We start from the raw sequence: 25,291 nt of genomic DNA, 5'->3' as shown, positions 1-25,291 counted from the left end.
TTTCCTTTCTTTTATCAGTCCCAGCATTCTACTTCCAACACCTGGACCACCTTGGGAGAAGACTGGACCACTACGAGAAGCCCGAGCTTTCCCTGGGGTCTTATGAGTACGTTGCCACGTTGGACTACTGCAGGGTGAGTGTCCTGGGCTTGGAGTCAGGGTCGCCTTCGGGTGAACACCCTGCTGTGTGCAGACAGATGCCTGGCAGCACCATGGCTGCAGGGAGGTGGGAGACGGATGTGGCCTTTGGGCGGTCAGCCTGAGCCAGTGGCCAGACCATTGCTGATGCGCCAGAAAGAGGAAGCAATGCTTTTTCTCTTCTCCAGACAGAATATGCTGACTTCCTAGTGCAGCAGTTCCACCGGGGCCCCAGGGTCCCCCAGGGCCTCTGCCTCAGTCACCTCTGGGCCATGTGCTCCCAGGACCATTGCTGGCCCTGTCTCCTTGCTCCTCTCCAGCTGTTGCCTCAGGGCCTGGGGTCGGTCTCTGCTTTCCTTGTTCTAAAATACACTCGTAAGCCTCCCAACTGCCTCTCATGAGCCAATTATAGATAGTTTTTTTTTTCCTAAGAACTTAAGTTGAAGTATTTTGCCTTCCTTATAAAGCCTTGACTATTGGCCCCAACTACCCTTAGCTCTGTCTTCCGTTGAACACCCTCACCACAAGCTCTGAGCTCCTGGCCCTCGAGAGTCCATGTTCACCTGGTGTCCTTAGAAGGGACGCCTCCCTCTCCTCCTCACTCCTGTGCTCCCGTCAGGAGCCTCTGCTCGTGCTCTGTTGCCTGGCTGAACTTCATCTTGTGTATCACAGTCGTCTCTGTGGGCAGGGCTTGCTGCCACCTCTGTTCCCCATCAGATGTGGTCTGGATCGCTCTTTCAGCATTTCTCCTGTGGAATTTAGGTCTCGCACATTCTGCTGTCCTTGGGCCCCAGTCTTGGCCTAGTCGTCTAGGGCATTTCCCAGTGACTGGTAGAAGCCTGTGTTGGCACCACTGACCAGCAGGCTTAAGAGGTGCTCAGTGACATCCAGTCATATCGCTAAATTAAAACCGATTTCACATAGAGAAATGAGGGCTGGCTCTGGGTGTCGCACAGCCACATGGGGCTTCCTGTGAGGGGAGCGTGGGTGGCGAGTGAGGTGGATGGTCTGCAGGGGGACAGATTGCTGGTCCTCCCAGTTTTGTAGAGCATGCTCTGGGGAAGTTCCATGAGGAGTTGCTAGGGTAACTGCAGCTTCTGAAACCCCGAGTCTGTGGTGCCCGCAGACCTTGCTTGGAGCTGTGCAGAAGCTCCCGGAAAGTGCTGGCCTGGAGCCCAGGCTAGGGGAGCCAATGAGGCTGCCCTCACAGTGGCTGGAAGACGAACTTCAGGCACTTAAGAGTGAGGCTGCGACCAAACACAGTAGACGAATCGCTCTGGAGAAGGGCCTGTGACCGAGGGAGGGGTGTGGTCAGGCCTGAGCCGTCCAGCCGCGCTGATGCCCAGGTGGAAGAGGAGCAGACAGGCTGGCGGCAGGAGTGTGCTCAGAGGGAACTGCTGACCGGGGCGGGGCAGGAGTGACAGGGCAGCAGGCACTGAGGGGAAAGGCTGCTGTGCTCACCCCACGTCAGTCAGCAGACCTGCTAGGGAGAGGAGGCGGCAGTGGGCCTCTGCCAGGAAAGCACGCGGGGTCGCAGCAGAGTCCCTTGGCCCTTGACTTTGGGAGTGGCAAAGGTATGAAGTTTTCACGCTGATGATTCTTACACCTTGTGCCCTGAGAACTTAAGTGAATGCTTTGGGCCAGGTGTGGTGGTGCATGCCTGTCATCCCAGCTTCCTGGGCAGCCAAAGCAGGAGGATCAGAAATTTCAGGCCTGCCTGGGCAAGTTGGTGAGACCCTGTCTCCAGACAAAAAATTCAAAAAGGGTGAGAAATAGGTTCTAAGAGAGTACCTCTGGGTTCAACCCTCAGCACCACAAAGATACATCAACAAGATGAAGTTCTGTTAGAACAGCATTATATCTGCCTTAAAGGACATGCAGAGTGAATCAGTAACTTGCACACATTGTCTAATTTTCTAATCAAAATATAATTCCAGAACATTTTCATGGTTCAGATGATGGTTCTGATTCAGTCAGAGCATCGCCCCAGGCTGGGCTCTGCAGGAGGGCACCCTTTCTGCTAGGCATTCCCGTGCTGCCTAGTTCAGTCGGATCCTGGAAAGAAGCTGCTGTCTCAGCTCTATTTTGGCATCCGACCGCAGTCTTGAAAATGATTTGATTCCCCAGATGTTATATCCTAAATACTCAGTGAAACTTCTGAAGACCTTTCCTTGTCCAGTGAGTGAATTTAGCATGAAAGGTATGCGCTGTGTGTGCTTCCGCTTTCCTGCAGAGGAGCAAGCCTCCCAACGTGAAAGGTATTCACTGTGTGTGCTTCTGCTTTCCTGCAGAGGAGCAAGCCTCCCAGCCCCCCAGCCTTTATCTTCATGATCAACGTTTCCTACAGCAACATCAAGAGTGGCCTGGTCAAGCTCATCTGTGAGGAACTGAAGACAGTGCTGGAGTGGCTACCGAGGTAAGATGCTCCTCTGCAACCTGCACAGGGTTGCTGGCTAACTTGGCCAGAACCCAGGACTGAGTGGCCATTAAGGTCATTTGCTAGTGAGGATATTGGGTAATTACTTACAGATAAATGGCACTATCCTTTTGAGTTTTTTAAATGTTAGAGTGATGTTCTGGACAAGGCAAAAGAAGCAAACCAATAAAATAATTTGCTCAACCACATTGCAAATTAAAAGGAGAGTCCCACAGTGCCGGGAATCCTTGGAATCTGCCCTTTAACTTTCAAAGCACTGATTTTCCGGTGGGATTGAGTCTTGTGGTGGATGTAGAATGAATCAATAATTCACTCACATCATCAGCGGATTTCATAATAATTAAGATATCATTTTATTTTAGAATATTTTATGGTCTATCAGAAGGTTAAAAACTGAGCTGGTCTGTACTCCACGTAGGTCTTGGAGACTGATTAATGGGGTATCAGTCTTGGAATTCTCCCACGGGCTCTTGGTTCTAAATCTGAATTTTGAGCTGCTGCAGTTTCTGTGATAGCTTTCCCTCCTCCCGTTCTTTCAACCCCATCTACACTTGAGCCAGCTTCTCCCTTTGCGTCCAGTGGGGAAGGGTGCTTGCCATGCATGGACCCCAGGTGTGAGACCACAGCTGTGCCCTGGAGGAGACCTGGCAGGAGGGAAGGGCGCCCCAGCTCCTGAGCCCCCTCGTCCCACCTGCGTTAGGACATCTGGCCATTTCTCCTCCTGGGAAACATTCTGGCTGTGCAGGTGTGGCTTTAAGGTTGCCTTGTCAGTTTGACTCACCTCTGCGCTGCAGCAGGTGACGTGCCGATGGCCTCTTGGTGTGGTCTGGAGTCCCGATGGATGTCTTAGGGTGTGTTCGCCTTTTAGCAGATCCCTTGAAAGGAAAGGCCCCATGCTTCACTATCTAACTCTGAATTTCTGACTCTGAATTCATGTCTTTGGCCTGGTCAACTTGCCAGACTTTTCCAACCTGTCTGTAACAGGAAAAGAAGCTTTGAGGTGTTTCGCCCGGTGTCCCTACCTGGCTGCCAGGCTGAGTGTGTGGCTGTTTGTGTTTCTGGGATTTTCTGGTTCCTCTACTTGCTAACAGCCTCAGCTTGCTCTGGTTGGTTTGCTCTGATAAAACCATGGCACGTTTTCAGGAAGCAAGAGAGGAAGCAGGATGTCACGGGCCACACCCTCATGACATGGGTGGGACTGTGGATACAATTGAATGAGGCAGTTATAATGTTGAACAAAACTTTAGGACAATGTTTGATTTCTCAAAGAAACTTTAAGAAATAAAACATGTTCCCATGGAGATAATGATATCTTTCCAAGAGAGGCACCCTGACTAGGTGCTTTTGGAACGCTCCTTCAGGTTCTGAGGGAGCCCTGTGAGCCCCAACCTCTAGGTCACAGGTTGCAGGCTGCAGGCTGCATGCCGTACGCCGCACCCCGCACCTCCAAGAAGTGACCCACTTTTAAGAAGCAGTAGACCTTTGATAAGCGTAGCCTCTCTGAAAGAGTAGCACCTCTAAAATTAAGCAAAGTCTCTCTTCCTCTAACCAAAGTCTTTCTTCCTTTAGGCCAAGTTTCTCTTCCTCTAAGCAAAGTCTTTCTTCCTCTAGGCAAAGTCTCTCTTCCTCCAAGCAAAGCCTCTCTTCCTCTCAAAGCCTCTCTTCCTCTAAAACTAAAAGTAAGCAAAGCCTCTCTTTCTCTGTAAACTAGCGAATAAGCAAATAAGCAAGGAAGTAGCCCGGATAAAGATAATAGAAGTAGTTCATGTCCACCTCTGATAAATTCCCGCAGGATTGTTGCTGCGGGCGGCAACAACTGAGTATATCTGGAAGGGGTTATGAGAATCTATAAACTGTTCACCCTTTTATCAAGGCCGCAATGAAGAATACCCTCAGTTGGCAAAGGAAGTAGACAAGAAATGAAGCAGTCCAAGCAGCGCTTGCCAGCCTGCCCTCTGCTGGACATCAAAGAAACCAAGGGGCCTGCAGCAGAAGCAGATACTCAAATTAGGCAGTTTTCGCCTGAATTCTCCTATCTGCCTTTTTCTTGTAACTCATGCCATGTGGAATTGGACCATCCAGGTCCTTCAGAAAAGTTGTCTCAAGCAAAATGAGCTGCACTGGGTCTCAGGGTCAGAGAAAAGGGCATGTGTCTACTGTGTCTCTCACGGAACCAGAGCAGGACGCAGCGCATGCTGGAGATGAGAGGGCTTCAGTTCCTCCCTGTGGTTAATCGTGTCTTAGGGAGGGACGAGCGGGAAACAGTGATCCCATTCACATGACCACTGAGTGCAGACCACTTCATTCTCAGCACGCCCTCCCCAGACTGCACCTGGAACTTTCCAGATTCTACACTCTCAGGATATCAATGCCTTCTGAAATTCACAACACAATCCACTCTATTACAGTTTTAGTGCTTTTGATACTTTATCATGACCTTCACAAAAGGACCCCTAATTAGAACTACGTTGTAAACTTCCAATGTAATCCACTTTGAAAGGTGACTTTGTTTATACAACACAAAGTACCAAAACCAAGCCTACTGGGATCCTGCAGGAGGGGCAGGTCCTTTCCTGGTGACAGCTGAGGGCCCATCCTCACGAGGAAGGGAGGTGCTCCCTGTCCCCAGCTGCTCTGTGCTGTGTCCTGGTGACAGCTGAGAGCCCGTGCTCACAAGGAAGGGAGGTGCTCCCTGACCCCAGCTGCTCTGTGCTTTGTCCTGGAGACAGCTAAGGGCCTGTGCTCAAGAGGAAGGGAGGTGCTCCCTGTCCCCAGCTGCCCAGTGCTGTGTCCTATTGACAGCTGAGGGCCTGTGCTCATGAGGAAGGAGGTGCTCCCTGTCCCCAGCTGCCCTGTTCTGTGTCCTGGTGACAGCTGAGGGCCTGTCCTCAAGAGGAAAGGAGGTGCTCCCCATCCCCAGCTGCCCAGTGCCATGTCCTGGTGACAGCTGAGGGCCCTAGCTCATGAGGAAGGAGGTGCTCCCTGTCCCAAGCTGCCCAGTGCTGTGTCCTGGAGACAGCTGAGGGCCCGTGCTCAAGAGGAAGGGAGGTGCTCCCTGTCCCCAGCTGCTCTGTGCCGTGACCTGCTGACAGCTGAGGGCCCGTGCTCATGAGGAAGGGAGGTGCTCCCTGTCCTCAGCTGCCCTGTTCTGTGTCCTGGTGACAGCTGAGGGCCCGTGCTCAAGAGGAAGGGAGGTGCTCCCTGTCCTGTCCCGAGCTGCTCTGTGCCGTGTCCTGGTGACAGCTGAGGGCCCATGCTCATGAGGAAGGGAGGTGCTCCCTGTCCTCAGCTGCCCTGTTCTGTGTCCTGGAGACAGCTGAGGGCCCGTGCTCATGAGGAAGGGAGGTGCTCCCTGTCCTCACCTGCCCTGTTCTGTGTCCTGGTGACAGCTGAGGGCCCGTGCTCATGAGGAAGGGAGGTGCTCCCTGTCCCGATCTGCTCTGTGCCATGTCCTGGTGACAGCAGAGGGCCCGTGCTCAAGAGGAAGGGAGGTGCTCCCTGTCCTGTCCCGAGCTGCTCTGTGCCGTGTCCTGGTGACAGCTGAGGGCCCATGCTCATGAGGAAGGGAGGTGCTCCCTGTCCTCAGCTGCCCTGTTCTGTGTCCTGGTGACAGCTGAGGGCCCGTGCTCATGAGGAATTGTGGTGCTCCCTGCCCTGCTCATCTCCTCTGGGTTTCTTCCTGGTGACAGCTGAGGTCTCTTGTTCATAAAGGGTGGGATAAGCCTGGCTTGCTCATAGGTATAAAAGATTGAAATTACACAGATCAAAAAATGTGAGCAAGTGTTCTCTTAATATCTATTTTCTTTCTCACAGAATTTTGAAAGTCTTCGCCAGCTTGCCTGGTTTTTATCCCCACCCCCATCCCTATGCTGTTGCTTGACATTGTTTTCTTCAAGAAACAGCAAGTCAAACACATACTCATTAGGTGTCCAACTGCTAAGTTTAGACAGAAGCACCTCTCAAACCTATTTTCGAAAGTCCCACAAGTTTGTTCCCTGCAGGGAAGGACAGGAAGAGCCGTCTGCAGTTCGAGTTGGTTTCATCACCTACCACACGGTTCTCCACTTCTTCAACGTGAAAAGCAACTTGGCCCAGCCTCAGATGATGGTGGTGACGGACGTTGGAGAGGTGTTTGTTCCTCTGCTCGACGGGTTCCTCGTCAACTATCAGGAGTCCCAGTCGGTGATTCACAAGTAAGCGTCAAGTGTCCCGTCACTTCAGCCCAGCCCGAGCCTGTTGGAGTACGGGGTCTTCATTCCGTCACTCTGTGCTGCCGCCAGCGGGTTAAGACATGGACCATAGCCCTGCCATTCACGCTCTGCCCAGCTCTCTTTTGTGGCCCGGAGTCTGCCGTGGGTCACACTCAGCTCGGCCCTCTGAATTCTTCCTCTTTGCTGGGAGTGCGTGGGAGGTACTCCCCGCGTGTGACTGAGTGTCCACGATGACAGTGATGGAGACACAGCCAGGTGGCACTCCTGTCACTCCTGCTACCTGGTGGCCCAGGCAGAGGAGCACAAGCCCCAGCCAGCCTGGGTGATTTCGTGAGGCCCGTTCTCAGAATAGGAAGAGCTGGGGGTGCCCAGAGGTCCCGCGTCCATGATTTCCAGCCCTGGTGCTGTGAACAAACCCATGTGCTGTCTCAGAGACTGTGGTCTCAGAGGCCAGGAATGTGCATAGGGACACGTGCAGCGTCCTGTCCAGGTCCCACACCTGTTCCCACCATGCCAGGAGGCCCTGCCCTGAGCAAGGCCTGGCTTCCCAGAGGCCTGGGGCGTGTGGGGCCCTCACCGCGTGCCAGCCTGCACCGCCAGGTTGGCTCCTGAAGTCTGCGCAGGCCCACAGGGCGCTCAGCGCCTCCGCGCTCCCTGTCTTGCAGCTTACTGGACCAGATTCCCGGGATGTTTGCAGACTCCAGCGAGAGCGAGGCCGTCTTCGCTCCTGTGGTGCAGGCCGGCATGGAGGCTCTGAAGGTGAGAGCGCCCCCTGTGTGCTTGCAGCTGCACCCACGCCCCACCTGGCTCAAGTGCCCAGCCAGCCCCACCAGGCCCGAGCCCTGACCCAGAGACCACAGCCTGGCACCCCTCTCGGCTGCAGGAGACCTGTTTTAAAATCAGCTGAGCGATAGCCGACCCACCAGAAAGGAGAGAGGGCCCCTTCCCGTGGGGTTTCCAGGCACGCAGGGCAGGGACTCGGGGCCCAGTGACAGGGACGGCAGTGTCACGTGGGCCTGGCTGAGGCTGAAGAGTGAGAGGTGGCCAGGTAGCCGCTGGGGACGTGGTGCCCAAATGGTTTGGGCGGTTGCCACAGTGACAGACAGTGAAAGCCAGACGGCAGGTCGGCGCCAAGCCCTCGCTGGAGGTCCTGAAGCCTCAGCTCCGCCAGGCCCCAGAGGCGGCTGCCCAGGGTTAGTTCTGAAGTTCTGCCCTGGAAGTTCAGACAGGTGCTGGACAGTGCTGACAGCAGGCAGCCCTGTCCCTCCTGCCCTGGGGCGACCGTCCGTCCCCTCCGCAGGCCTCTGCCCCCGGCCCAGTCTGCCAGATGCCTCGGCCTCCTCCTGAGGGTCGACCTGGTTTACCCTGCTGTGGAGACTTGACGCGCAGCCCGTCTCCCAGCCCCGGACGCTGCCGTCCTCCCTCTGTGGGACTCACCTGCCCAGAAGGCTGAGGCAGGGCTGGACACGGTGCTGCCGCTGTGCTGGGCTTCACAGCCTTCAAGGCTTCCCACACGCAGACCAGCACTTGACTCTGGCCCATTGGAAACCTGCTCAGTGAGAGGCCTGGCCTTGCTGAGCCTTAGTTTCTCAGCCTGTAAAATGGAAGGCACCTGCCCAAGGACACAGAGTTGGAAGACGGTGGCACTCGCCTCACAGAACCAACCTGTGCATTTTGACATATTTCTGACCCCCTTAAGTTAAAGTCCCCACACTGAAGTCTTTTCTGAGGTTCTTCTGTCTCTGTTCTAGGCCGCAGATTGTCCTGGCAAGCTGTTCATCTTCCATTCCTCCTTGCCAACTGCCGAAGCACCAGGGAAGCTCAAAAACAGAGATGACAAGAGACTGCTCAACACAGACAAAGAGAAGGTGCTTTGCAGACGGGCAGCTGTAGGTGGCAGGGCCTGGCGCCCTGCGGTTAAGCAGGGAGGGTGGAGCAGGAGGCTGTGCGCCTTGCTCAGTGCAGGGATGCTTGGCGTTGCAGAAATCCTTCAAGTTTTATATTCCTAGAAAAACATAAATATCTGAAATAGCTACATTAAAATAAGACTCCAGACAGGTTCTGGGCATAATCTGTGTGGCAGGCCAAGCGAGGAGACGAGAGGTGAACCATTGGGGGTCACCAAAGATAGAGTCCGGGGAAGACGGACGTGCCACGGGATCCCGAGCACAGGCTGGGCACTGAGACAGAGCTGCTGGGCACGCTGGCAGCCTCGCTCAGACCTGTGATGGTGCCGCTGTGGGCGGGGACCGCGGGGCTGGCACGTGGCCGTGCGAGGAATGAGGACAGGTTTCCTCAGCCCGCTTCGCTGGAAACACGCTTTCCATTTTAAAATCTCAGTAGTGACTCAACAGAGACCTGGATCTCGTGCCTCAAGCCTTGTGGTTCTTCTCTTTCTTTCTTGCACCCCTCAGGTTCTTTTCCAGCCCCAGACCAGTGTCTATGAGTCTCTGGCCAAGGACTGTGTGGCCCATGGCTGCTCCGTGACCCTCTTCCTCTTCCCCAGCCAGTATGTGGACGTGGCCTCCCTAGGCCTCGTTCCTCTGCTCACGGGAGGGACTCTTTACAAGTACAGCAATTTCCAGGTAGGTGACACTTTGCCTTGGGCTCCCACTGTAACGCAGGGCGAAGGCCATGGGCAGGGAGCCGTGCCTGCGGTGGGCACCTGACGGGTAAAGGCAAGTGGCAGAAGCGCAGGCCGAGGCGGCTCCTGCCGCCTGGTGTTTGCCAGTAGGTCTCATTCACGATTCTCGCTCAGTCTGAGTCAGACTCCTACCTACCCTGTCGTGATGGGGAAAGTGGCGGGTTTAAGGTAGTGGTTAGAAACAAATACTTGTGTCCAGGCGTTGGGGTGGAGGTCAGGATGTCACACGCTCTCACCCACGTTTGCCTGGAGACAGGCCTGAGGTGGTCAGAGCCACTCTCTGCAGGTCCCGGGCTGTGGGCGAGCGGCTCCCCTGCATTGCCCTCAGTCTGACAGCCCACACCCGGCGGCCCGGCGTCTCCATGTTTAAAGCTCGACCTCCCTCAGGACGAGCGGTTGTGCTGGGCTCTCAGCGTGGCTCCCAAACAGCCTCCGACCTGGTGAGAGCAGAGGGCCAGCGTGGCGGGTGAGCAGGCCCCCGGCTGGCCTGGAGGTGAGGGTGGTCCGGCCACCATCTTCCCGCAGCCTTGTGACGTGGGCGGCACGTGGTCTTGGTCTTGCCTCTAACCTCTCCCTGAAATCAGCGTCAATTTTCCATTCACCATTACAGAAGTGAAAGAAGAGACCCAAGTTTCATTTGAAAACTTAAGAATCTCTGTCCAAAGGTCCTATATTTTATTTAGCCAAAGAATATGAGCTGTGCACATAAATATGCTAGATCATGATCAAAAATGACGACTACTGTAAATCAGGTTTTAAAAATGAGGATCATGGGGTATTTTACTGCCACGCGTGCGTGACCGTCCTGTCTCCCCAGATGCACGTGGACAGCCAGCAGTTCCTCCGTGACCTCCGGGGCGACATTGAGAAGAAGATTGGCTTTGACGCCATCATGCGGGTGCGCACCAGCACAGGTACCTGCCTGCACCGCTGGCGGAGGAGGGCTGTGTGCCGCACAGCCAGCGGTCAGCAGCGCCCTCCTGCACGCAGGGTTCAGAGCCACCGACTTCTTCGGCGGAGTCTTCATGAACAACACCACGGACGTGGAGATGGCCGCCCTGGACTGTGACAAGGCAGTGACGGTGGAGTTCAAGCATGACGACCGGCTGAGCGAGGACAGTGGCGCCTTGATCCAGGTGACTCGCCGGCCCACGCTGCAGCACAGCCCCTGGGGCCAGGTCAGGGCTGACCAGACAGGACAGGACAGCAGGCCCCTCACAGGAACTGCAGCTCTTCTCCAGTGGAAGGCCCTGCAGGTGTGGCAGTGTGCCCACAGTGTCCTGTCCCGCACAGGACAGCTCCGGGCTGCCCCAGAGTCCAGGGCCCACCCGCTCTGTCCTCCAGAGAGCCAGCTCCGGGCTGCCCCAGCGTCCAGGGCCCACCCGCTCTGTCCTCCAGAGAGCCAGCTCCGGGCTGCCCCAGCGTCCAGGGCCCACCCGCTCTGTCCTCCAGAGAGCCAGCTCCGGGCTGCCCCAGCGTCCAGGGCCCACCCGCTCTGTCCTCCAGAGAGCCAGCTCCGGGCTGCCCCAGCGTCCAGGGCCCACCCGCTCTGTCCTCCACAGAGCCAGCTCCGGGCTGCCCCAGCGTCCAGGGCCCACCCGCTCTGTCCTCCACAGAGCCAGCTCCGGGCTGCCCCAGCGTCCAGGGCCCACCCGCTCTGTCCTCCACAGAGCCAGCTCCGGGCTGCCCCAGCGTCCAGGGCCCCCTCTAGAGCTCACCCATTCCTGCTGCATGTGCATCACTCAGCTCAGGCCTCCTGAGTGCCGATCTCGTGGTGGCGGCCAGAACTCTGTCTGGTGGTTCTGGGGGCTGTGCAGGCTGGTGGCACGGAGCTGGTCCTCCTGTGTGTCTGGTCCCCTCCTGCCCTCGTGTCTGTGCCAGGCTCTTTCCCTGTGAGGACCACAGTCGGGTTGGAGTTGGCCTCCGCTGACCTGTCCCATGGCATTGCTGCCTGGGCCTCTCCTGCACGGGCGCCTCCCAGGGCCGGGCTCGGGTGGCGACTCAGCTCCAGCACCCCGTCGAGCTCGTGACCAGCATCGGCAGGGCCAGAGGTGCTTCTGTTTTAACGGTGACTAGAGGCCGAGGTGGTAGAGAGGTCGGGCTTTCCGAGGGGGCTCTGGCGTCCAACTCCAGCCGCGGTGCTCGGGCTCTTTGGTGCACTCGTGGTCAGCATGAGCCTAAGCACCCCATGGGCTCGCTGTGGCTGTGAATGGACAGACGTGGTGTGGCCCCCACTGGAGGTGCGCGGCTCCCTGTGTGTCTCCAGGCCACGTAGGCCAGTGGGCAGCTCCCAGAAATCAGGTTCGAGCGGGCTCCACGAGGGAGCGTGGGCTCGTGGGGTCCCCTCCACGCACACAGCGTGGCGAAGGCGAGCCCAGTGCCCAGTCTGGCTGGACGGCACCAAAGCCCAGGCCTCGCCCCCACAGTGCGCTGTGCTCTACACCACGGTCGGGGGCCAGCGGAGACTGCGCATCCACAACCTGGGCTTGAGCTGCAGCTCCCAGCTGGCCGACCTGTACAAGAGCTGCGAGACGGACGCCCTCGTCAACTTCTTCGCCAAGTCCGGTGAGCCCTCCAGGCGCTGGGTCCAGGCTGAGCGTGGCGGTGGCAGGAGTGGGTGGAGGCGCAGCCAGGCGGGTGGGCACCGAGTGAGTGGAGGCAGAGGCCAGGAGGACGCACGTCCGCAGGCTGCAGCTGCAGGTGCCGGGCCCGCGGCTCCACACCAGGCTGGGAGACCCTCCAGGGGGGGTCTGGCTGGAGTGCAGGCAACAGGGGCTGAGGCCCTGCTGTGGTGAGGCGCTGCAGGAGGCTGCCAGGCCTGGCTGGCCTGTCATCCACGTCTCGCGATCTCTGAGCTCCACAGACCCAGGGGACCTTTCTCCAGCTTCCCTCTGCCTTTCTGTACTAGGTTACGGAACCGTAGCAGTCCAGCCACAGGAATTCAGGACTCCAGAAAGGGACAAACAGGCCCTTCTCTCTGTGCAGAACTGTTTCTAATATTCTGAAGATGATTCTGGGGCCATAGTGGCCTCTTGCTGTAGGCAGGCCACTGCTCTGCACTGACTAGATGCCACCCAGTCAGGAGCAGTGGTCAGCAGGGATTCCCATTTCTGAACACTGCCATCCTCACATCAGCCCTGAGAACAATAGCAGTTTGCTCTACTATTTGAAAAGGTCATTATCTAGAAGTTCGATGCCCGTTTACTAATGGCTTTTTGCATTCAGCTTTTAAAGCAGTTTTACACCAGCCTGTGAAGGTCATCCGGGAAATCCTAGTTAATCAGACTGCACACATGTTGGCGTGTTACCGGAAGAACTGTGCCAGCCCGTCTGCAGCCAGCCAGGTGAGCGGAGGGAAGGGTGGCTGGAGAGCGAGAGCGGCTGCTCCTTGGGCACACAGGCCGAGGGTGCGGTGCCACGTGGGGAGCAGGCAGGGGCCTTGCGGCAGGGGGCCAAGGACCTGGTCTTGGGGGGCCACGATGTATTTATAGCCAGCATTAAAAATGGCTTCACAGAGCGCCTGAGCCAAAGACAGGTCTCTGTGTTTAACTGGGGGTCTGTATGGATGTGTGGACAACAGAGCACGGCATCGTCAGTTCTCTGCCGCCCACGGACGGCGTTTGACGTGCAGCTCGCTGACCGCATACCCTTCCGACTGAGTCACTGCTGGGGGAGCTGCTCCGAAAGCCTTGTCTGCACCCACACCAGGAAGCAGTGGGCCCTGGGCGCTGGCCCTCCCTGAGCAGTGGGCCCTGGGCGCTGGCCCTCCCTGAGCCAGTGGGCCCTGGGCGCTGGCCCTCCCTGAGCCAGTGGGCCCTGGGCGCTGGCCCTCCCTGAGCCAGGGGGCCCTGGGCGCTGGCTGTCCCTGAGGCAGTGGGCCCTGGGCGCTGGCCCTCCCTGAGGCAGTGGGCCCTGGGTGCTGGCTCTCCCTGAGGCAGTGGGCCCTGGGCGCTGGCCCTCCCTGAGCCAGTGGGCCCTAGACGCTGGCTTCATTGCCCTGCACTGAATAGCTGGACATAGAATCTTGGTTAAAGGTGAAGATATTGAGCAACCATCAGAAGTGGTCAGTGGGTAGAACAGGAGGCTCCTGCCCAGGGCCTTCAGTGGCCGAGGTGGTGCGGGTGGCTCTGGGTCCACGTCCATCATCTGGGGATGCGAGGGAGATGCGCACACAGGGCTACTGGATCTCCGTGAAGCTCCCTCCTGTGTTGTCTGGGATGGTCAGTCGTGCACTCCTTCCTCTCCCGCACCCACGGTCCCACGAGCGTCTGTGGTTCTGTGACTGAGAGGTCGGCCACCTCGGCTCATGGCAGCACCATGCAGAAACATAGCCAGCGCATGGGCCCCATAGGCCTCGACACCTGTGCTCAGGCACTGGAGACCAGGACTAGCGCTGGCCAGGCTGCAGGGCTTGTCCCTGAGTCCCTCCCTCAGGATGCAGTGACTGCCACAGTGCAGTTGGCGTCCTCTGCAGCTTTGCTCGCTAATGGCAGGATTACTAGGAACCGCCAGAGGAGAGCAAATCGGCCAAAGGAAGAGGACACCCAGCTGTCCTCCCTCCTGGTCTGCAGCGCACAGGGCTGGCCGTGGCCAGGCCTTCTCTTAGGCAATCCGCTCTGTGTAGACACCACAATGCCTGTGCTCTCTGGCACTCGACCGAGACCATTCCTGTTCACATAATGGATCTTTCTTTCTCCGCCAGCACATTTCAAGCCTTCAACCGACAATGCACTTGAAACACTGATGTAACTTAGATGCCATCGTGGGGTCCAGAAAACATAGAGGCTGAACACCATTACAACTGTTCTGTGTTAAAACAAGCCGGTAGCCAAAAGCAGAAGGCCGAGCTTTTGGTTCTCTGCAGAAAATGCAATGCAAGCTGCCTAGGGAGACCGAGGGTCTGCCTCTGCTGCAGCTGGCAGCCGAGGAGGAGCTGTGTCCTTGATCTGACCCTGCCATCCATGTAGGAGACACGGACCAGGGAGGAGAAAGGGCTGGGGACAGCGTTCAGGGAACCCCAGAAGGTGGGAGGTGCAGGGCTGAGACAGGCGAGAGACAGCATTAAAACGTTGTGAGGGTTGCTTGCTTTGTCAGATCCAACAGCTCATGGCTCTGAGCTTAGCATTTTAAATTATCTGGGTACAGTAACTCAAAAGACAAATCAGATGAAAATAATTGCAAATTAATCCTTGTTTTGTCAATTCTAAGGCAAAGAAAGGTTTTCAAACAGAACCAGAATAGAATCCCCTCCCTCCTCACCTACAGCTTTTTTACCCAAGAATGATTAGTCCTAAAGGGGGACACAGAGATTGAGAGGAAGATTTCATGCTCACAATCTGCCACTACGTTTTCTTTTCCCCTCACAAATTTTGACTAACTTGTAACCTTGCTTTCAACTACCAAGACATGTGTGCTGCAGTGGACCCCAGGTCTCAGCCTGCTAGGCAGTGATGTACCATCAGGTGTGTGGTGCAGTGGACCCCAGGTCTCAGCCTGCTAGACAGTGCTCCACCATCAGGTGTGTGGTGCAGTGGAACCCAGGTCTCAACCTCCTAGGCAGTGCTCTTCCATCAGGTGTGTGGTGCAGTGGACCCCAGGTCTCAGCCTGCTAGACAGTGCTCCACCATCAGGTGTGTGGTGCAGTGGACCCCAGGTCTCAGCCTGCTAGGCAGTGCTCTACATCAGGTGTGTGGTGCAGTGGACCCCAGGTCTCAGCTTGCTAGACAGTGCTCCACCATCAGGTGTGTGGTCCAGTGGAACCCAGGTGTCAGCCTGCTAGGCACTGCTCCACCATCAGGTGTGAGGTGCAGTGGAACCCAGGTCTCAGCCTGCTAGGCAGTGCTCTACCATCAGGTGTGTGGTGCAGTTGAACCCAGGTGTCAGCTTCCTAGGCCGTGCTCCACCATCAGGTGTGTGGTGCAGTGGAACCCAGGTGTCAGCCTGCTAGGCAGTGCTCTTCCATCAGGTGTGTGCTGCACTGGAACCCAGGTCTCAGCCTCCTAGGCAGTGCTCCACCATCAGGTGTGTGCTGCAGTGGAATCCAGGTCTCAGCCTGCTAGGCAGTGCTCCACCATCAGGTGTGTGCTGCAGTGGAACCCAGGTGTCAGCCTCCTAGGCCGTGCTCCACCATCAGGTGTGTGGTGCAGTGGAACCCAGGTGTCAGCCTGCTAGGCAGTGCTCTTCCATCAGGTGTGTGGTGCAGTGGAACCCAGGTGTCAGCCTGCTAGGCAGTGCTCCACCATCAGGTGTGTGGTCCAGTGGAACCCAGGTCTCAGCCTGCTAGGCAGTGCTCCACCATCAGGTGTGTGGTCCAGTGGAACCCAGGTCTCAGCCTGCTAGGCAGTGCTCCACCATCAGGTGTGTGGTGCAGTGGACCCCAGGTCTCAGCCTGCTAGGCAGTGCTCCACCATCAGGTGTGTGCTGCAGTGGAACCCAGGTCTCAGCCTGCTAGACAGTGCTCCACCATCAGGTGTGTGGTCCAGTGGAACCCAGGTCTCAGCCTGCTAGGCAGTGCTCTTCCATCGGGTGTGTGGTGCAGTGGGACCCAGGTCTCAGCCTGCTAGGCAGTGCTCCACCATCAGGTGTGTGGTGCAGTGGAAACCAGGTCTCAGCATGCTAGGCAGTGCTCCACCATCAGGTGTGTGCTGCAGTGGAACCCAGGTGTCAGCCTGCTAGGCAGTGCTCTACCATCAGGTGTGTGGTGCAGTGGACCCCAGGTCTCAGCCTGCTAGACAGTGCTCCACCATCAGGTGTGTGGTCCAGTGGAACCCAGGTCTCAGCCTGCTAGGCAGTGCTCCACCATCAGGTGTGTGCTGCAGTGGAACCCAGGTCTCAGCCTGCTAGACAGTGCTCCACCATCAGGTGTGTGGTGCAGTGGAACCCAGGTGTCAGCCTGCTAGATAGTGCTCCACCATCAGGTGTGTGGTCCAGTGGAACCCAGGTCTCAGCCTGCTAGGCAGTGCTCTTCCATCAGGTGTGTGGTGCAGTGGGACCCAGGTCTCAGCCTGCTAAGCAGTGCTCCACCATCAGGTGTGTGCTGCAGTGGAACCCAGGTCTCAGCCTGCTAGGCAGTGCTCCACCATCAGGTGTGTGGTGCAGTGGACCCCAGGTCTCAGCCTGCTAGATAGTGCTCCACCATCAGGTGTGTGGTCCAGTGGAACCCAGGTCTCAGCCTGCTAGGCAGTGCTCTTCCATCAGGTGTGTGGTGCAGTGGGACCCAGGTCTCAGCCTGCTAGGCAGTGCTCCACCATCAGGTGTGTGGTGCAGTGGAAACCAGGTCTCAGCATCCTAGGCAGTGCTCTACCATCAGGTGTGTGGTGCAGTGGAACCCAGGTGTCAGCCTCCTAGGCAGTGCTCTTCCATCAGGTGTGTGGTGCAGTGGACCCCAGGTCTCAGCCTGCTAGACAGTGCTCCACCATCAGGTGTGTGGTGCAGTGGACCCCAGGTCTCAGCCTGATAGGCAGTGCTCTACCATCAGGTGTGTGGTGCAGTGGACCCCAGGTCTCAGCTTGCTAGACAGTGCTCCACCATCACGTGTGTGGTCCAGTGGAACCCAGGTGTCAGCCTGCTAGGCAGTGCTCCACAATCAGGTGTGTGGTGCAGTGGAACCCAGGTCTCAGCCTGCTAGGCAGTGCTCTACCATCAGGTGTGTGGTGCAGTGGAACCCAGGTGTCAGCCTCCTAGGCCGTGCTCCACCATCAGGTGTGTGGTCCAGTGGAACCCAGGTCTCAGCCTGCTAGGCAGTGCTCCACCATCAGGTGTGTGCTGCAGTGGAACCCAGGTGTCAGCCTGCTAGATAGTGCTCCACCATCAGGTGTGTGGTCCAGTGGAACCCAGGTCTCAGCCTGCTAGGCAGTGCTCTTCCATCAGGTGTGTGGTGCAGTGGGACCCAGGTCTCAGCCTGCTAGGCAGTGCTCCACCATCAGGTGTGTGCTGCAGTGGAACCCAGGTCTCAGCCTGCTAGGCAGTGCTCCACCATCAGGTGTGTGGTGCAGTGGACCCCAGGTCTCAGCCTGCTAGATAGTGCTCCACCATCAGGTGTGTGGTCCAGTGGAACCCAGGTCTCAGCCTGCTAGGCAGTGCTCTTCCATCAGGTGTGTGGTGCAGTGGGACCCAGGTCTCAGCCTGCTAGGCAGTGCTCCACCATCAGGTGTGTGGTGCAGTGGAAACCAGGTCTCAGCATCCTAGGCAGTGCTCTACCATCAGGTGTGTGGTGCAGTGGAACCCAGGTGTCAGCCTCCTAGGCAGTGCTCTTCCATCAGGTGTGTGGTGCAGTGGACCCCAGGTCTCAGCCTGCTAGACAGTGCTCCACCATCAGGTGTGTGGTGCAGTGGACCTCAGGTCTCAGCCTGATAGGCAGTGCTCTACCATCAGGTGTGTGGTGCAGTGGACCCCAGGTCTCAGCTTGCTAGACAGTGCTCCACCATCACGTGTGTGGTCCAGTGGAACCCAGGTGTCAGCCTGCTAGGCAGTGCTCCACAATCAGGTGTGTGGTGCAGTGGAACCCAGGTCTCAGCCTGCTAGGCAGTGCTCTACCATCAGGTGTGTGGTGCAGTGGAACCCATGTGTCAGCCTCCTAGGCCGTGCTCCACCATCAGGTGTGTGGTCCAGTGGAACCCAGGTCTCAGCATGCTAGGCAGTGCTCCACCATCAGGTGTGTGCTGCAGTGGAACCCAGGTGTCAGCCTGCTAGATAGTGCTCCACCATCAGGTGTGTGGTCCAGTGGAACCCAGGTCTCAGCCTGCTAGGCAGTGCTCTTCCATCAGGTGTGTGGTGCAGTGGGACCCAGGTCTCAGCCTGCTAGGCAGTGCTCCACCATCAGGTGTGTGGTGCAGTGGAAACCAGGTCTCAGCATGCTAGGCAGTGCTCCACCATCAGGTGTGTGGTGCAGTGGAACCCAGGTGTCAGCCTCCTAGGCAGTGCTCTTCCATCAGGTGTGTGGTGCAGTGGACCCCAGGTCTCAGCCTGCTAGGCAGTGCTCCACCATCAGGTGTGTGCTGCAGTGGAACCCAGGTCTCAGCCTGCTAGGCAGTGCTCCACCATCAGGTGTGTGGTGCATTGGAACCCAGGTCTCAGCCTGCTAGGCAGTGCTCCACCATCAGGTGTGTGGTGCAGTGGAATCCAGGTGCCAGCGTGCTAGGCAGTGCTCTACCATCAGGTGTGTGGTGCAGTGGAACCCAGGTCTCAGCGTGCTAGGCAGTGCTCCACCATCAGGTGTGTGGTGCAGTGGAACCCAGGTCTCAGCCTGCTAGACAGTGCTCCACCATCAGGTGTATGTTGCAGTGGAACCCAGGTGTCAGCCTGCTAGGCAGTGCTCCACCATCAGGTGTGTGGTGCATTGGGACCCAGGTGTCAGCCTGCTAGACAGTGCTCTACCATCAGGTGTGTGGTGCAGTGGAACCCAGGTCTCAGCCTGCTACACAGTGCTCTACCATCAGGTGTGTGGTGCAGTGGAACCCAGGTCTCAGCCTGCTAAACAGTGCTCCACCATCAGGTGTGTGGTGCATTGGGACCCAAGTGTCAGCCTGCTAGGCAGTGCTCCAGCATCAGGTGTGTGGTGCAGTGGAACCCAGGTCTCAGCCTGCTAGACAGTGCTCTACCATCAGGTGTGTGCTGCAGTGGAACCCAGGTGTCAGCCTGCTAGACAGTGCTCTACCATCAGGTGTGTGCTGCAGTGGAACCCAGGTGTCAGCCTGCTAGGCAGTGCTCTACCATCAGATGTGTGCTGCAGTGGAACCCAGGTCTCAGCATTCTAGACAGTTGCTCTACCATCAGGTGTGTGCTGCAGTGGAACCCAGGTGTCAGCCTGCTAGGCAGTGCTCCACCATCAGGTGTGTGCTGCAGTGGAACCCAGGTCTCAGCCTGCTAGGCAGTGCTCCACCATCAGGTGTGTGGTGCAGTGGAACCCAGGTGTCAGTCTGCTAGGCAGTGCTCTACCATCAGGTGTGTGGTGCATTGGAACCCAGGTCTCAGCATGTTAGACAGTGCTCCACCATCAGGTGTGTGCTGCAGTGGAACCCCGGTCTCAGCCTGCTAGGCAGTGCTCGACCATCAGGTGTGTGCTGCAGTGGAACCCAGGTCTCAGCATGCTAGACAGTGCTCCACCATCAGGTGTGTGGTCCAGTGGAACCCAGGTGTCAGCCTACTAGGCAGTGCTCCACAATCAGGTGTGTGCTGCAGTGGAACCCAGGTCTCAGCCTGCTAGGCATTGCTCCACCATCAGGTGTGTGCTGCAGTGGAACCCAGGTGTTCGCGTGCTAGGCAGTGCTCTTCCATCAGGTGTGTGGTGCAGTGGAACCCAGGTCTCAGCCTGCTAGGCAGTGCTCTTCCATCAGGTGTGTGCTGCAGTGGAACCCAGGTGTCAGCCTGCTAGGCAGTGCTCCACCATCAGGTGTGTGGTGCATTGGAACCCAGGTCTCAGCCTGCTAGGCAGTGCTCCACCATCAGGTGTGTGGTGCAGTGGAATCCAGGTGCCAGCGTGCTAGGCAGTGCTCTACCATCAGGTGTGTGGTGCAGTGGAACCCAGGTCTCAGCGTGCTAGGCAGTGCTCCACCATCAGGTGTGTGGTGCAGTGGAACCCAGGTCTCAGCCTGCTAGACAGTGCTCCACCATCAGGTGTATGTTGCAGTGGAACCCAGGTGTCAGCCTGCTAGGCAGTGCTCCACCATCAGGTGTGTGGTGCATTGGGACCCAGGTGTCAGCCTGCTAGACAGTGCTCTACCATCAGGTGTGTGGTGCAGTGGAACCCAGGTCTCAGCCTGCTACACAGTGCTCTACCATCAGGTGTGTGGTGCAGTGGAACCCAGGTCTCAGCCTGCTAAACAGTGCTCCACCATCAGGTGTGTGGTGCATTGGGACCCAAGTGTCAGCCTGCTAGGCAGTGCTCCAGCATCAGGTGTGTGGTGCAGTGGAACCCAGGTCTCAGCCTGCTAGACAGTGCTCTACCATCAGGTGTGTGCTGCAATGGAACCCAGGTGTCAGCCTGCTAGACAGTGCTCTACCATCAGGTGTGTGCTGCAGTGGAACCCAGGTGTCAGCCTGCTAGGCAGTGCTCTACCATCAGATGTGTGCTGCAGTGGAACCCAGGTCTCAGCATTCTAGACAGTTGCTCTACCATCAGGTGTGTGCTGCAGTGGAACCCAGGTGTCAGCCTGCTAGGCAGTGCTCCACCATCAGGTGTGTGCTGCAGTGGAACCTAGGTCTCAGCATGCTAGGCAGTACTCTACCATCAGGTGTGTGCTGCAGTGGAACCCAGGTGTCAGCCTGCTAGGCAGTGCTCTTCCATCAGGTGTGTGGTGCATTGGAAACCAGGTCTCAGCATGCTAGACAGTGCTCCACCATCAGGCGTGTGGTGCAGTGGAACCCAGGTGTCAGTCTGCTAGGCAGTGCTCTACCATCAGGTGTGTGGTGCATTGGAACCCAGGTCTCAGCATGCTTGACAGTGCTCCACCATCAGGTGTGTGCTGCAGTGGAACCCAGGTCTCAGCCTGCTAGGCAGTGCTCCACCATCAGGTGTGTGGTGCAGTGGAACCCAGGTGTCAGTCTGCTAGGCAGTGCTCTACCATCAGGTGTGTGGTGCATTGGAACCCAGGTCTCAGCATGTTAGACAGTGCTCCACCATCAGGTGTGTGCTGCAGTGGAACCCCGGTCTCAGCCTGCTAGGCAGTGCTCGACCATCAGGTGTGTGCTGCAGTGGAACCCAGGTCTCAGCATGCTAGACAGTGCTCCACCATCAGGTGTGTGGTCCAGTGGAACCCAGGTGTCAGCCTACTAGGCAGTGCTCCACAATCAGGTGTGTGCTGCAGTGGAACCCAGGTCTCAGCCTGCTAGGCATTGCTCCACCATCAGGTGTGTGCTGCAGTGGAACCCAGGTGTTCGCGTGCTAGGCAGTGCTCTTCCATCAGGTGTGTGGTGCAGTGGAACCCAGGTCTCAGCCTGCTAGGCAGTGCTCTTCCATCAGGTGTGTGCTGCAGTGGAACCCAGGTCTCAACCTCCTAGGCAGTGTTCTTCCATCAGGTGTGTGCTGCACTGGAACCCAGGAGTCAGCCGGCTAGGCAGTGCTCTTCCATCAGGTGTGTGCTGCAGTGGAACCCAGGTGTCAGCCTGCTAGGCAGTGCTCTTCCATCAGGTGTGTGCTGCAGTGGAACCCAGGTCTCAACCTCCTAGGCAGTGTTCTTCCATCAGGTGTGTGCTGCACTGGAACCCAGGAGTCAGCCTGCTAGACAGTGCTCCACCATCAGGTGTGTGGTGCAGTGGAACCCAGGTCTCAGCCTGCTAGGCAGTGCTCTTCCATCAGGTGTGTGCTGCAGTGGAACCCAGGTGTCAGCCTGCTAGGCAGTGCTCTTCCATCAGGTGTGTGCTGCAGTGGAACCCAGGTCTCAGCCTGCTAGGCAGTGCACTTCCATCAGGTGTGTGCTGCAGTGGAACCCCGGTCTCAGCCTGCTAGGCAGTGCTCTTCCATCAGGTGTGTGCTGCAGTGGAACCCAGGTGTCAGCCTGCTAGGCAGTGCTCTTCCATCAGGTGTGTGCTGCAGTGGATCCCAGGTCTCAGCCTGCTGGGCAGCGCTCTTCCATCAGGTGTGTGCTGCAGTGGAACCCAGGTCTCAGCCTGCTAGGCAGTGCTCTTCCATCAGGTGTGTGGTGCAGTGGAACCCAGGTCTCAGCCTCCTAGGCAGTGCTCTTCCATCAGGTGTGTGCTGCAGTGGAACCCAGGTGTCAGCCTGCTAGGCAGTGCTCTTCCATCAGGTGTGTGCTGCAGTGGAACCCAGGTGTCAGCCTGCTAGGCAGTGCTCTTCCATCAGGTGTGTGCTGCAGTGGAACCCAGGTCTCAGCCTGCTAGGCAGTGCTCCACCATCAGGTGTGTGCTGCAGTGGAACCCAGGTCTCAGCCTGCTAGGCAGTGCTCTACCATCAGGTGTGTGGTGGAGTGGAACCCAGGTGTCAGCCTGCTAGGCAGTGCTCTTCCATCAGGTGTGTGCTGCAGTGGAACCCAGGTCTCAGCCTGCTAGGCAGTGCTCTACCATCAGGTGTGTGGTGGAGTGGAACCCAGGTGTCAGCCTGCTAGGCAGTGCTCTTCCATCAGGTGTGTGCTGCAGTGGAACCCAGGTCTCAGCCTGCTACACAGTGCTCTACCATCAGGTGTGTGGTGCAGTGGAACCCAGGTCTCAGCCTGCTAAACAGTGCTCTACCATCAGGTGTGTGGTGCAGTGGAACCCAGGTCTCAGCCTGCTAAACAGTGCTCCACCATCAGGTGTGTGGTGCATTGGGACCCAAGTGTCAGCCTGCTAGGCAGTGCTCCAGCATCAGGTGTGTGGTGCAGTGGAACCCAGGTCTCAGCCTGCTAGACAGTGCTCTACCATCAGGTGTGTGCTGCAATGGAACCCAGGTCTCAGCCTGGTAGACAGTGCTCTACCATCACGTGTGTGCTGCAGTGGAACCCAGGTCTCAGCATGCTAGACAGTTGCTCTACCATCAGGTGTGTGCTGCAGTGGAACCCAGGTGTCAGCCTGCTAGGCAGTGCTCTACCATCAGGTGTGTTCTGCAGTGGAACCTAGGTCTCAGCCTGCTAGACAGTTGCTCTACCATCAGGTGTGTGCTGCAGTGGAACCCAGGTGTCAGCCTGCTAGACAGTGCTCTACCATCAGGTGTGTGCTGCAGTGGAACCCAGGTGTCAGCCTGCTAGGCAGTGCTCTACCATCAGATGTGTGCTGCAGTGGAACCCAGGTCTCAGCATTCTAGACAGTTGCTCTACCATCAGGTGTGTGCTGCAGTGGAACCCAGGTGTCAGCCTGCTAGGCAGTGCTCCACCATCAGGTGTGTGCTGCAGTGGAACCTAGGTCTCAGCATGCTAGGCAGTACTCTACCATCAGGTGTGTGCTGCAGTGGAACCCAGGTGTCAGCCTGCTAGGCAGTGCTCTTCCATCAGGTGTGTGGTGCATTGGAAACCAGGTCTCAGCATGCTAGACAGTGCTCCACCATCAGGCGTGTGGTGCAGTGGAACCCAGGTGTCAGTCTGCTAGGCAGTGCTCTACCATCAGGTGTGTGGTGCATTGGAACCCAGGTCTCAGCATGCTTGACAGTGCTCCACCATCAGGTGTGTGCTGCAGTGGAACCCAGGTCTCAGCCTGCTAGGCAGTGCTCCACCATCAGGTGTGTGCTGCAGTGGAACCCAGGTGTCAGCCTGCTAGGCAGTGCTCTACCATCAGGTGTGTGGTGCATTGGAACCCAGGTCTCAGCATGTTAGACAGTGCTCCACCATCAGGTGTGTGCTGCAGTGGAACCCCGGTCTCAGCCTGCTAGGCAGTGCTCGACCATCAGGTGTGTGCTGCAGTGGAACCCAGGTCTCAGCATGCTAGACAGTGCTCCACCATCAGGTGTGTGGTCCAGTGGAACCCAGGTGTCAGCCTACTAGGCAGTGCTCCACAATCAGGTGTGTGCTGCAGTGGAACCCAGGTCTCAGCCTGCTAGGCATTGCTCCACCATCAGGTGTGTGCTGCAGTGGAACCCAGGTGTTCGCGTGCTAGGCAGTGCTCTTCCATCAGGTGTGTGGTGCAGTGGAACCCAGGTCTCAGCCTGCTAGGCAGTGCTCTTCCATCAGGTGTGTGCTGCAGTGGAACCCAGGTCTCAGCCTGCTAGGCAGTGCTCCACCATCAGGTGTGTGGTGCAGTGGAACCCAGGTCTCAGCCTGCTAGGCAGTGCTCTTCCATCAGGTGTGTGCTGCAGTGGAACCCAGGTGTCAGCCTGCTAGGCAGTGCTCTTCCATCAGGTGTGTGGTGCAGTGGAACCCAGGTCTCAGCCTGCTCGGCAGTGCTCTTCCATCAGGTGTGTGCTGCAGTGGAACCCAGGTGTCAGCCTCCTAGGCAGTGCTCTTCCATCAGGTGTGTGCTGCAGTGGAACCCAGGTCTCAGCCTCCTAGGCAGTGTTCTTCCATCAGGTGTGTGCTGCACTGGAACCCAGGAGTCAGCCTGCTAGACAGTGCTCCACCATCAGGTGTGTGGTGCAGTGGAACCCAGGTCTCAGCCTGCTAGGCAGCGCTCTTCCATCAGGTGTGTGCTGCAGTGGAACCCAGGTCTCAGCCTGCTAGGCAGTGCTCTTCCATCAGGTGTGTGCTGCAGTGGAACCCAGGTCTCAGCCTGCTAGGCAGTGCTCTTCCATCAGGTGTGTGCTGCAGTGGAACCCAGGTGTCAGTCTGCTAGGCAGTGCTCTTCCATCAGGTGTGTGCTGCAGTGGAACCCAGGTCTCAGCCTCCTAGGCAGTGTTCTTCCATCAGGTGTGTGCTGCACTGGAACCCAGGAGTCACCCTGCTAGACAGTGCTCCACCATCAGGTGTGTGGTGCAGTGGAACCCAGGTGTCAGCCTGCTAGGCAGTGCTCTTCCATCAGGTGTGTGCTGCAGTGGAACCCAGGTGTCAGCCTGCTAGGCAGTGCTCTTCCATCAGGTGTGTGCTGCAGTGGAACCCAGGTCTCAGTCTGCTAGTCAGTGCTCCACCATCAGGTGTGTGCTGCAGTGGAACCCAGGTCTCAGCCTGCTAGGCAGTGCTCTACCATCAGGTGTGTGCTGCAGTGGAACCCAGGTCTCAGCCTGCTAGACAGTGCTCTACCATCAGGTGTGTGCTGCAGTGGAACCCAGGTCTCAGCATCCTAGGCAGTGCTCTTCCATCAGGTGTGTGCTGCAGTGGAACCCAGGTGTCAGCCTGCTAGGCAGTGCTCTTCCATCAGGTGTGTGCTGCAGTGGAACCCAGGTCTCAGCCTGCTAGGCAGTGCTCTTCCATGAGGTGTGTGCTGCAGTGGAACCCAGGTGTCAGCCTGCTAGGCAGTGCTCTTCCATCAGGTGTGTGCTGCAGTGGAACCCAGGTCTCAGCCTCC

At 57.5% G+C, this 25,291-nt stretch overlaps 1 protein-coding gene across 3 annotated transcripts in view; it reads left to right on the top strand.

Annotated features, from left to right (window-relative positions):
- Positions 1–25,291, top strand: part of SEC24D (SEC24 homolog D, COPII coat complex component) — an 83,262-nt gene that overhangs the window by 39,937 nt on the left and 18,034 nt on the right. For all 3 annotated transcript variants that reach the window (XM_079152903.1, XM_079152902.1, XM_079152901.1), the window contains 10 exons: positions 19–134; positions 2,430–2,554; positions 6,577–6,768; positions 7,452–7,545; positions 8,538–8,654; positions 9,201–9,371; positions 10,248–10,344; positions 10,421–10,566; positions 11,857–11,995; positions 12,656–12,774. In XM_079152903.1, coding sequence (XP_079009029.1) covers positions 19–134; positions 2,430–2,554; positions 6,577–6,768; positions 7,452–7,545; positions 8,538–8,654; positions 9,201–9,371; positions 10,248–10,344; positions 10,421–10,566; positions 11,857–11,995; positions 12,656–12,774 — 1,316 coding nt within the window. The remainder of the gene's footprint in view (positions 1–18; positions 135–2,429; positions 2,555–6,576; positions 6,769–7,451; positions 7,546–8,537; positions 8,655–9,200; positions 9,372–10,247; positions 10,345–10,420; positions 10,567–11,856; positions 11,996–12,655; positions 12,775–25,291) is intronic.

The sequence above is a fragment of the Sciurus vulgaris genome (assembly GCF_902686455.1).
Source record: "Sciurus vulgaris genome assembly, chromosome: 9".
NCBI classification, from domain to species: Eukaryota; Metazoa; Chordata; class Mammalia; order Rodentia; family Sciuridae; genus Sciurus; species Sciurus vulgaris.
Note: the sequence above shows the minus strand (reverse complement) of the source record. Positions and strands in the feature narration are given on the sequence as shown.